Genomic DNA, 13,491 nt, shown 5'->3' with positions numbered 1-13,491 from the left:
GAATCTGTATTNCCGTCATCGCCCGCGCTTGGATCATCTCTATTGACACTCGTCATAAAACATCACCGTCATATTCCAGATCCACAGCTGCCGATACACCGTGGGACGAGTCATCATCGCCGTTCCCCGAAATATTTATACCCAACGTGAGTTGCGTTGTAATATCTCTATATAAATATTATATAATTGTGACTCGAAGAGTATACGTATTATGAAAAGAATATATTGTAAACTTCTGTGAATAAAATATCTGTAGCTCGAAGAGCATTTGTTCGTTTAGAAGAAAATATTATAAAATTCTTAGGCGAATATGTTTGAATTTATTTAAGTGAGAATAAAAACACATAATTATATATTATAAGAAATCATTGTGTGTTGTATTCTTACAATACTATCTTCCGACGTTTCGTCCATATTTGCATTGGAAAATTCTTTGATTTTCCAAAATTCTTCAATATCCTTTTCCAAATTTGAATAATTATCTTCACTTATTACAAAGCAAGCCATTGAATTATTTTTTGATGAAATTTCATTCACTGGTCCTACAATAATCCAGCCGAACATTGTTTGCTGCAAGTACGGACCCATTGTGTGCAGTTTGTAATTTCCCGAGCACATTATTTCCCAATAGTTGTCGGCACCAATCAATAAATCAATTTTTTCCGGCTTAAAACACCTAGAATCTGCCAACATAATATCCGTGGGTATAGACCATTTGTTAGTATCGATATTGTTGGTCGGCAGTTTTCCGGTAATTTTTGGCAATACCAGCATGTCTAAGGTGGCAGAATAATTATTTATACGTGACTTAATAGACGCGGTTACCTGATACGCGGCACGACTCACTACCTCATTTATACCTGTTATTGATTTATTTATTTTTGTTCTTGCAAGACCTAATCGCTGTGCCATTGCTTCGGTCAAAATATTTATCTGTGAGCCGTTATCTAGTAATGCCCTGCATACAACTAGTTCGCCGCATGCATTTAATATATGTACCTCTGCAGTCGCTAATAGTACTTGTGCGCTCGTTTGACCACGGGCGGCGTGACTCACCACCACTTCCGAATTAGACACATTTGACGTAGACGGATTTTGTACAACTTGTGGTAAATCACCATGCAGCAACGTATTATGAGCTTTATCACATTTGGAGCATACCCTTTTCGACCTGCACACTTGTACATCCGTGTGGCCCGTACCCAGGCAATTGCGACATAGGTTTAGTTCATCAACCTTTAGTGCTCTTTCATTCGCATTGAGCGCGATAAATTTTTGACACTTGTAAATAGGATGTGACTGTTTGCATAAATAACATGCTAAACGATTGGTAGCAACAAATGCATTTACTTTTTTATTATTTTTAAATTGGACGTTTTTATCATTTGGATTGCGATAATTTTGCTTAGACTGCGTATAATGCGACGTATTTAATTTATTCGATAAATTTTTTGAGGTATCAATCGCCTCTAATATTTTACACCGTTCATTTAAAAATGTTGTCAACTCCGATATAGAGGGTAATATATCTTTGGTCGCCACAGATTCCCAATTACGTATGGTATTATAATCTAATTTAACTAGAATCACATGCAATAGTAACGCACCCCAGGCATCTGGATCGTGGCCTAACGCCTTTAAAGCTTGCATATTCTGGTTTAAATCAGCAGTAAACTTCCTTAAACACACACTCGACTCCTTTTGCATAGGTTCTAATTCATATATATTTCTCGTATAAGATTGTATGAGAATACGCTTATTGTCATATCGTTCTACGACAGTGTTCCATGCAATCGAGTAATTGTCACCTGTGGTCGCTAAATTTTGTATCAGAGCCAATGCGTCCCCACGCAAATACATTCTTAAATATACAAATTTTTGTACACCTGCTATAGTTGGATTTAAATGTACCATGGTCAAAAATAAATCTTTAAATGTGGACCACTCTTCAAATTTTCCCGAAAACGACGGTAATTCTAACAGCTTCATTTTTATCGCCGGGTCACCTCCTTGCGCAAGATTGCCCGGTATACTCAACCTGTTTATGCCATTAACTACATTTGAACCTTGTACCATAGTCTCTGCTTTTGCAACTATATCAAAATATAAATTTACAAACGTATCTCTGTAGTCCAATTGCTCATTACTGATATCTATTGCCTCGATATTATTCTGAACTACATCAAACTCAGTCCAAAGTTCTTTTATTTTCTCTAGACGTATCTTTATCTGCATGATATTGTTATCCACATCTACATTATTGATATATGTTTGGAATTTTGTCAGCTGCGCCTTTAATTGACCTCGCCTCAATACATAGACGGCCAATTCATTTGACTGACTACTCTGCATTATTACGTTTTTGGTTTTTCCCTTAATTTATATTTTCAACCTTATGAAAACTTTATTTGTATATATACGTTTTTAATTTTTTTTATAGAATGTGCCTAAAGGAAAATGAATGGAAACTTGTGCCCTTATTTTCTAATATTTTTAGCTCACTCACCTGGTTGTATGTCGACCGATGAATGTTCAGCCACTGCACACTAGAGCATTGAAAAACAGGACCACTTTGACAATTTTTTCTTCTTTTTTGATTGTTCGATTTGACTACAATAATGCCACTGCACGGTTACTGTGTCCGCGGGGACGTTATATTTATTTATATGTATTCAAAACGAACTAAAGAACAACATACACTTCAAAGTTTGAACTAGATAATATGTCCTCTGAACGACAACGAATTCGCGGGACGTATTTACGCAAAATGTATTGCTAGTCAATCCGGTTCGATTGGACCAAAATGTTTGTTTCTAAATAGATTGTTTTTATTGAACAAAACCAATATAAAAAACTAGAAACTTTTATTATATAATAAGTGGACTGTATATTTCGTTTTTCGTGTGTCGTACCACTTGACTGGTCCGACGGCAACTAACTAATACGTGAGGACATATTACGGCACAACCACACAATGATAATCTTACAGATAACGATTTCATATAAACATTACATCGATATTATATATAAGTATATTACGGTGTTCACGCCGTAACACAATTCATTCTCTATAGTCTATAACGTATTAGTCACTCTCAATAACGAAACAATATTTTATGTTTCATAATACAATTTACGTGTTATCGTATCTATTACATATATAAACTATAAAAATAATCGTCAATAATGCCGAGATTTCCAAGAACGATTACATTCTTTCATTATTTGTAAAAATAATGATGTGTTTGATATATAATATTACATAGGTACATACCTTTATACATAAATAATTAAAATTTTGTTTTTTTTAAACCCTCTCTATTACGAAAACTCTCTATAACGAAAGAAATCTCTTGGTCCCTTCAGATTCGTTATAAAGAGTTTTGACTGTATAATAAAATGTACTGTGAATTTACTAATATTTCTTAACTATCATTAAGTGAAAATAATGCATATTTTTATAAATTTTAAATAAATTGAACAAAATTACTTTTTATGTTAGACTCATCTTTTTTATTATTTTTACTTTTAAGAAACTCGATAGTATTTTTATTTTATTTCTGCCATTGAGAAAATTGTATATTTTATGACATTTAGATTATTAGCTAGCGTTATCTAGCTTTTTTCAATTCTTTCGTTTCAATGCATCATAATATGTATTACATGCATTTTCGTGTTAATATTCAAATATGCAATAATATGCATTAAATGTACCTACTTAAAATATATAAAATAAAAAATAGATAATTTTGTATCATTCATCATCGTGAGGAGATTTGTTGTTGTTACTAACGAATTAAATTTGTAAAATAAAGTTGATCAAAATAAATACCGTTGTATACCTAAATTTAGCCCTGACATTGATATGACCAATTTGGCTAAATATTTATTTAGTTTAATAGTTATCGTATATTTTTCTCCATATAATCTCGGTATTGTAAATTGTCCTCGTTTCGTTCATATTTAAGGATTAAGACCTTACTAATAGAACATGAACTATAAGACCCAAATATACCATGACAGGAGATTTCAGCGTTTCCAGTAGTTTTTGCTTTTAATTTTGAAATAGGTCTGGCACTTGGCAACCAACCATCCTAACCTGATTCCTTGTATAATCGTACCGTTACAAATATATTTAACTTCTCCGACACACATAAATTCAAAAAATAATTCTGCTCCTAAAATCATAACAATTTTTTGTGGCTAATTTTATGCATGGTCACCTAATACTATATTGCTCGGTTCATTTATGTGTTTTGGATCAAGACCTATGCAGGTATGTAATAAGTTAATCTGTTTAATATTAAATACGATAAAGTCCTTTCGTAATCGCTTGTGCGCTAAGGTTTAAAACGCTATACAAGACACATACTGGAGAAAAACCATTTAAATGTGATATTTGTGATAAATGGTTTTCTTCTACATGCAAATTTAATATGAAATACAAAAAAACTTACTGGAGAATAGCCATATAAATGCGATATCTGCGATAAAAGATTTTCTAAAACAGTTTTATTTGTCATACGAAGACACATACCAGAAAAAAATCATCATTCTATTGTAAACCTTAACCTATGAATAAACTTTATAAAATCATTTAGTAAAATTAGATTACAGAAGTTCACCACGTAACTGTAAGATAAAATAAACAATTTATTTACTTACATAAATAAATTCACGAAAAAAAATTATTTTGATTGTTCGTTCAACTTCTAGATTCTGAGCGGAACGATGAATTTATTTAATTTTTAATTTTTTTATTACAACATAATTGCAGAGCCAAATTCATACAAGTATAGTTCATTAATATATTGACGGATAACAGTAAAAAGAGGTTATGGCTGAAAGGTACAAACCTTTACTTTTCAAATGAGAATACCCCTTAACTATAAATAATACAATAGATAATATCAACGAAATTTTTGACATATCAAAATCAAAATTCGTAAATGAAAAGTTTTTGAGTTCTAAATTTCTAATAATAAAAGGTCCATAATAATAAGTTAATATAATATGGGGCCATGGTGATTTGAAAATTTTAGTCATTAAATTTATGTATTCTACCTTACTGTACTTATACAGTTATACCATATTTGTAATACTATGTAAAATTGCCGTTTCAGCGTTTAATAAACAATAATAATAATAATTAGTCTATCGAAATTTTAATAGTTTGAAAAAATTTAACAAGATATAATAAATACTAGATCCTATTTGACGTATATTTTATATTTATGAAAACGGGTGTAACGATGGTTACTTATACTTTGTCTCCTAAATATGTATAGCCAGCATATAAACATGTACATATATATTATTATATACCTTATAAACATAATATATAGAATATGCTGACTAGATATATTGAGCCCCTCCTGTTATGATACCATTGTAAGGCTACGGCCAAATGCTAATATTATGTAAGAGTACGGCAGTTCTCCGTTCTTCGCGACACCGTCACGTGAATAGGAACTCCGGGCTGCCAATAAATTAGTTGTAAGTAAAATTAAATTATATTTTAATAACAATTTAAATCAATCTGTATTCATTTGTAACTATAAGATCCCAACATTCCTGCTCCCGAGCTACGGACAAATATATTCAAAGGATACACATCTCCTCCCTGAATATCTTATATTTAACTGGTCTTCCCCGACCACGTTACACGGGTATTAAGGACTATCTTTAATACAAACATTTTAATAACTACGAAACTAGTCATTCGAATTTGAATATGTTACGTTAAAATATTCGAAAAAATATCCACTAATAGTAAAATATTAAAATAGGGGGGGGGGGGGTTCTCATTTGAAAAACAAAATTTTGTATCACCAACGGACACTTCTTAAGTAGTACGAAAAAATTCAGGAATTTAAAAGTATGGTCTTTGAGTGTATTTCAAAATTAAAAAATGAGAATTTGAATAAATTCATTATTAAAGGAAAAAATGGGGTGAGCATGTTTAGTAAATTATGTTGTATTTATTTGCGGAAAAATTAACAGGAGTGTATGCAAGAGTTCAGCGGAATCGATATATACCCAGGAAAAATGCAATGGATTGGATGACATTGTTTTGTACTTTGGTGCAGAATAGTGTAACATTTTCATGGTATTATTAAAATCTGGTTTTGCAATTACAATTATTTTTGATAGATAATATTTTACACACTATGACCATTTAAAAACTGAAAAATTGTATAAAATAACTTTACACGGATTATTATTTATTAATTTTCTGAATATTTGTTAATACATATTAATGTTGAACAAAATTGACGAAACAACTATGTCATATACTTTGAAGTAAACTTATATAATATTTATCATTGATTATAAATAAAACACATGATCAATGGTTTGATCTACTGGTGACGAATGAGGATTTCGGATCGTCAATGGTTCTCAGAGCCCGATTGATGCCAACTTTTAATGAGCAATGGTAAACTGTTAAGTGTTTAAATAGTATAGATTTAAGATAATTACACGAGTAAAAAGATCAATAAAAAAATATTTATTTCTACAAATAATTCGTGTTTGTGTTTTCAAGTTTTTATGATACATACAAAAATAATTTACACGATGAGTTGAATAATAAGTTGTATATCGAAATGTCCAAGTTGCGCTGCTAAGTTCACGCTGGCAGCTCAACTGTAAATTTTTATACCAGTGAATATAATGTCCAACAATTTAGCAACAAATTTGTTAGACTGCTTGGACCGATGTCTGCTAATGTTGCGCTGCCAAGTTCACAGGGGTCCGTGTATTTCCTTATCAGTTTCCATTCTGATTTAATCCATTCTGTTTTATAGCTGCACTGATGCAGTACTTACAATAGTGGCCACGAAAACGTGCAGATGTCGTGCGTCGTTTTTTCTAAAAAAAAACAGTGGGCCTCAACATTTGTTCCATTAACAGATGTATCGCCGCAGGCACTGCAGAGTATTGTCTGAATTAACAGTTTACCAACCACTAACGAGAAATAGCCACACGGCGCGCTGCAGTCATCCACACGTTTTCGTGGTCAGACGGTCAGTACTGTAGTCGTCGTCTTCGGTCACCCTTAGCTATGTTTTCATGTATAATTTCACAGTTATTGTATAAGCTCTCATGTTTTAATTCAAAGGCGGAAATTGATTTGATTGACATAAAATCGCAAAACTATAATAATTATTGCTACATAATGAACTACCAAGATCATTTAACGAAATTCGTAATTTTAAAACCTTTGAAGACAAAGAAGGCCGAAGAAATCGCTTTAAATCTTATAGATATTTATACAATATTTGGTGCACCCGCTATACTCCACTCGGATAATTGTCGTGAGTTTGGGAATTCTATAATAACAAATTTTAATTAAATGTGGGGAGACATCAAAATTAAGTATGGCAAGCCTCTACAGTCAGACCCCAAAGATCAATTGAATGGGCGAATAGGGACGTTGAAGAAATATTGGCTTCTTGAATGCGGCTGATAATAAATCAAAATGCTGGCCATTGGCATTGAAATTTGTGTAATTTCAAAAAAATCGGGCTTTGAACTCAGGTAAGCTATTCTAAAAACAATTTTTTTTTAATAATTTTAATTTTAATTAATACATTTTTTTTTAATTGAAATACCTATGTGGTGATGTTTGATTGTACAGCGAGAACAGGACTAGCTTCATCGGGGATATCTTATGTTGAAATAGAAAAACTTAAGTCTGAAGAAGATATTGAAGCACTATTTAATAACAGCAACCACTCGGATCATGTTAATGCAGTGGATAATGATTTATTTGGAAATCTTGACAACGAAGTAAGCTCAGAGTCTGAAAATGATTTAACTACTGTAGGAAATCTTGAAAATGAAATAAACTCGGAGACTGAAAATGAATTAAGAAATACTAAAAACATAGGTTAGTATTAAATATTTTCTATATGTAATTTACAGACAAGTAGCGCCTCGTTTTTTAAAGGTATGAGGGTTGAAAAAATCAAAAATTAACCAAAAAATCTGTTATTTGTCTCAAAAAACAAGGGTCAAAAATTTTGAGATTGACTAACGAAAAATGTTCAAAGCTCGAAGTCGGTACAACTGTTCGTGTTTCAATACCAGATGTTGATAGAGCTCGAGGTTCTCCGCGTGATTTACTTGCTGTTATTATTTTATGTGAAGATGACATATATAAATTATGTAAGCCAATTTTAATTTGATAATATTTATTTAATTTCAAATAAAATAAATTCCTGAATGTTTGAACCAGGTACAGAATTCAGCGTGTTGAAACACAATTATATACGAGCACAAATTTCCTCCCGTAAAGAAAAATTCCTAGAACTAAAAGAAGCCATGAAAAAATTAAAAATAGGGAAATAACGTTAAGTGAAGCCGCAGGGCAAGGAATAGCTGGTCATCAGGCCGTACATGTTTTCGCCCAAAATCAACCTTTTGGTTTTCACCCAAATGACCTTTTTTACCCAAAAATAAAAAAGAGTGATTTGGTTTTTGCCCAAAGAAATATTATTCATAGTAAACGAAAAAACATTTTGGTTACCACTACACATTTTTTTATTGAATATATGTGTATATATATACCTTTTTATTGTAAATAATATAATACCTATATAAAAACATAGAAAAACGAATTTAAATTGTATATACTAACATTTAAAATATGTCAAACAAAATAGTATAATATTAAAAAAAATTATTTTTAAAAGTCATCGTGTATATCTTTGTTGAACAAATACGTTTAATACAGCGCCAACAAATTAAGTCAGTTGAAATATTTTCCGAACCAAAATTATACTTATATTTGTTGAAAACAATCATTTTTTTCTCCCTTTTACTTTCTAAAAACACCACGGACATTTTAAGCTTAAAGTAAAATCTATTAAAATAAATTGTAACTCGAATATATACTTGACAAACTTGTCTGATTATTCGGCACGAACGAACGACTGTGGCATATAATTTTATCACGAATTGTGTCCATACATTTAGCTCAATTATAACTTATCTGATTTATTGGCAAGATATAATTTAATTTGGATCCTGGAGTTTACGCCACTTTTACCTAATGGGCAGTGGTGACCAAAATGCTTTATCGTTTACTATGAATAATATTTCTTTGGGCGATAACCAAAAAGTTGATTTTGCCCGAAAACAGATTCCCCCGGTCACCAAAGCTTCAATGGATGCAACTGTAAAACTGGTTGTGGCACTAAAAAATGTTTGCAGAAATGTTGTGCACTTCAAAATGTCGTGGTAACCAAAACTGTTCCAATAAATAATTAATCACAATTTACTGACCCTTAAGTTTGCCGTTGCTTAACCTTGCCTTGCTGTTGTAATTTGGCACCTATTTACATTTTTAACGTATTTACAATATTTTATTAAAACAAATGAAAATGTTTAAATATTTTATAAATAACCTATTATTTAAAATTTGTTTTATTTGCCCTTTAAATTATGTAGCATCCCGCGCCCTTTTTTACCAGTCCGCGCCTGGGTCTGATGAAATGATAAATATTAATAATATGAAAAAAAGTTTTAATTACAAAATAAGTTTTTAATTTTAAGTCCTATTAACTATTAACTATTAAGTCAGTATGTTATCCATTCAGCATTAAGTCCGGCCATTGCTCGGCAGGCCTGACCCGTTGTTTCACCTATGATAATAATGTTAATTTTATACTTAATAAACAAAATCTTAACGCGATCGGAGTGACATGAATGGGCTTTGAGAAGTGGTTGTGAAGAACAGAACTTGATGGGATATTTAGTGGGCGATCGTTTAAGTCTCCGGAGAATATAACCATGATTGAAATATACAGGTTATTGCATATCGACTCCGATTATTATCATCTGAAACAAAATGGCTGCCTAAAGGGATATCACAAATTACAAATATCAATTTTCTTATCATGAAAAATACGCTCGCATAAAAATTCAAACTTGTCACTAATTATTAATTGTACAGTTGTAGCTTAAATTTATTATTATCACGGACTACTACACTGGACTGGAAACGTCAAGGGAGGCGGGTGACGGGGGCCGGGCCGCTTAGTGTCCGCGAGAGAGGTGTAGAAAGGGGAAATAGTACGCGAGCGTATCTAGCGCAGCCTGGCTTACCACAGGCTTACTAACGTACCTACTAATGTATTATTTAAAAAAACCGACTATTTTTTTTTATAATTAATCAGTATGAGTATATTATTATTAATTTTTTTAATATTATAAAGTTATAGTTTCATACAAGTCATTGAATACATTTAATATATTTTTTTTCAGTGATATTTACAATAATTGACACAAATAATTACTGTTATGTATCAACAAGTTTTGCACTTTTCTTTTTTTTTGCATTATTTTTATTTTGGTCTTTGTTTGAAATCTTTGTGTACTGATGCATTCTTGTGGTTATGTAGTATGTTATTATAAAAGTAAGTATCTCAGTTTTATGAGTAACACATGGAAATTTTTTGATCAGTNCATATTAGTAGTTAGTACTATTAGAGAATATAGTATTTTTTATAATTAGTCATATTTACTTTGATATCTACTAAACAAATATGTTTGCATGATGTATTGTTCGATGTTGAATCAACAGAATCAATATTTCTTTTAATAATTTTGGGGGCCTTAAAATATAAATTCTTAAGATTACATAAATATAAAATTAATCTATTTATTATTTTTTTTATTTATTTATGTATAATAAATGGGTATTAAACCCTTTAGCTTATTTTAACTTATTTAAATTACTTCTACTGTAAAGAGTTCTCTTCTAAAGGATTGAGTTGGTGCTTGGTATTCAATACCATGAGAGAGTACTTGTTTAGAGTCTATTTGATTGTATAACGAGGGAATAGCCCCCTTCTTCAATTTAAACACTTTTTTCTGCCCAAATTCCTTTAAAATAAATTAACTTTAATAATAATACCAAATTTCTTTATAATATATACCTATTGATATTAACTCTTACTTCAATTACGTCTGATGGTAATGCATATGTAGTACAAATATCTTCAGGTAAAAAATGTTCTGAACAAACATACTTCAGATCTTTTACCTGATTACTTATTGAACTACGTACTGCAGCGTCCCAAGATAATTTATTAGCATTTGTGACACTGAAAAGTGTCACTTTAATATCACGATCTTGGCTGTTACACCCAGCAACTGAACATACACGCATTTCAAAAGTAAATTAGGGCAAAATTGTTTTAAAAAATAAGATGTACTTCGTCAATATTGTTTATGGTGCTGACTGATAAATTATCTTAGTCTTTACTCTTTAGAGTAACTCTTAGAGTTGGGAATGTTCGGGTTGAACATAATAGTAGTCCGTGGTACTTATTATAATATATATTATGTAGTTTTATTTGGCGGGAATAAATTTGGTAAATGGTTTATCATTAAAGTATAGATGGCGCCAGATTCGCTCATGTACGATTTCCCCTCGTACACCTCTCTCGCGGACACTAAGCGGCTCGGCGGTAAACGTCTCGTTTCCAGTCCAGTGTAGTAGTCCGTGATTATTATTCAACATTCATTACATACATACTTAAAAGTTAAAACTAAATTATTGTTATTTGATATTTGATATTTTTCTTATTTTTCTTATTGCATATGTTTATTAATGAGGTTGATTTAAAGTTGTTTGGATACTTTGAGGTATTACATTTATTACTTTTGATAGTTTTTTTTTATTTCTTCTATCCTGAACATATTTTTGCTTAAAATTTTGATTGATATTTCTTATAATATTCTATTTTTATTATAAATAATATTATAACAGTCACAAGATTCTTAGAAATAAGGTATTTTACGATTTACGATATTCAAAAATATTCACATTACCTAGTGTAAAGTAGACAAGTTATACTAAATATAAAATTTATATTAATTGTATAATTATAATAAGCCTATTGAACGTTGGTAGGGAAGACGTTCTAGGAATATGTGTTGTACAGAGAGTATACACGCACAGACACATTTCACGCAAGGGTTCAGGTTCATTACACATTATTCATAATAAATATCATGAATGATTATAATATTACAGAACAGTGGAAAGCGTTGTTGAAAATTGAAATATACTGTATAATTTAAGTTTCAACGATGCTGAACAGTAAACAACACAATTTCCTTCAAAACATACTTTACGTATTAAATATTAATTTTTACTAATTTTAAATTCCTGCGCTTATATACTTGATTATTATTGGCTCCCTTTACCCTGACATTTTTGTTTTATCATCGAATATTTGATAGAGAGGGGTTATATATGCAATAACCTTGTATATTTCAATCATGAATATAACAAGCGTGTTAAGTAGAAGTGCATAGCACAGACTGATAAGAAGATAACAAAGTAAATAAGACTTACTACAGAAGAGAACAAAAATTGAGGGACCAGGCACTCCTAAAAATGGGAGAAGATTGATGACTGGGGTCGTGAATCGACTCACCATAAATAAAGGATCTGAACTAAGAAAGATAAAACGCACGACTAGGATAAGCTAAGGCTTTTTACTATAAAATATATGAACGAATTGGGGTACGTTTTAGTTCTACTGTTATCACACTGTTGACAGAGTAATGATTGGACAAATATGTATGGTTTTCTTTTACTATTATTTTATTTATATCGATCATCACCTTTTAGAGCAGTAGAAATACTTTCATTTATACTACTTCATTAGCTTTTCTGGTAGGAAATTTAATGTAGTTGGTACTTTTCTTTGGGAGTCAAAAGTATGAAGTAAAAAATAGTCAGGAAAAACAATAAAAAATTGAGAAAAAACCAAGATTTTTAAGCAAAGACCAGTTTTTGAAAAATTTAATTTTAATTTTTGGAGCAATTCTAAAAAAAATAACTACATGTATAAAATTTTTTGAGAATATTTGTCTCCCTAAAAAATCTTTATATAGCATAGAATTAAAAATTATTTTGAATTTTTGAGCGTTCTATAAAGGAATTCAAAAATGTATTATTTTTTTCTAAAAATTGTTGATACAAAAGTGTTTGCTCTGTCAAAACACTTGAAAGTTATTCTTAACTTTTTTAAGTATTTTATTTGTATCTTTTGGATCGTTTATTATACTTCTTAAATCCCTTACGTTGATAAAACGTCCATTTTCTATTAATAAAAATAAGTAATTATACAATTTAATGGTTTCTTAGCTTCTTATTGAATCAATTAAACAATTTTTAAAATACATGTACTATTAATATGATATAAAGTAGTATATTATGTGGATTGTGTAATTTTAAGGCAGTTGTTATTTTTACGTCCTGCCCTGTGATTGGTCTTAATATTGATAAGGTATTGGTAAGAAATATTGTTATTTATATAGTTATGTCCCATGGTTATAATCTTAGATCGGATGAGCCATGCCACGATGTATTGAAGCACATATAAACGGCGAGTCTCTGACATTGATGTTTGATGTGCGTATTATCAATCAGTGATTAACACATTATCAATCAGTGATCAACAACTA

General features: G+C 30.7%; 1 protein-coding gene across 1 annotated transcript; it reads right to left on the bottom strand.

Annotated features, from left to right (window-relative positions):
* Positions 1–348: 348 nt before the first annotated feature.
* LOC111040787 lies at positions 349–2,352 on the bottom strand. Its single transcript, XM_022324800.1, has one exon. The coding sequence runs from the start codon at positions 2,350–2,352 to the stop codon at positions 349–351; it is 2,004 nt and encodes a 667-aa protein (XP_022180492.1).
* Positions 2,353–13,491: the final 11,139 nt, after the last annotated feature.

This window comes from Myzus persicae, unplaced genomic scaffold (genome assembly GCF_001856785.1).
Source record: "Myzus persicae strain clone G006 unplaced genomic scaffold, MPER_G0061.0, whole genome shotgun sequence".
Taxonomy (NCBI): Eukaryota; Metazoa; Arthropoda; class Insecta; order Hemiptera; family Aphididae; genus Myzus; species Myzus persicae.
The sequence above is the reverse complement of the archived record's forward strand: the minus strand, read 5'-3'. Positions and strand labels throughout refer to the sequence as shown.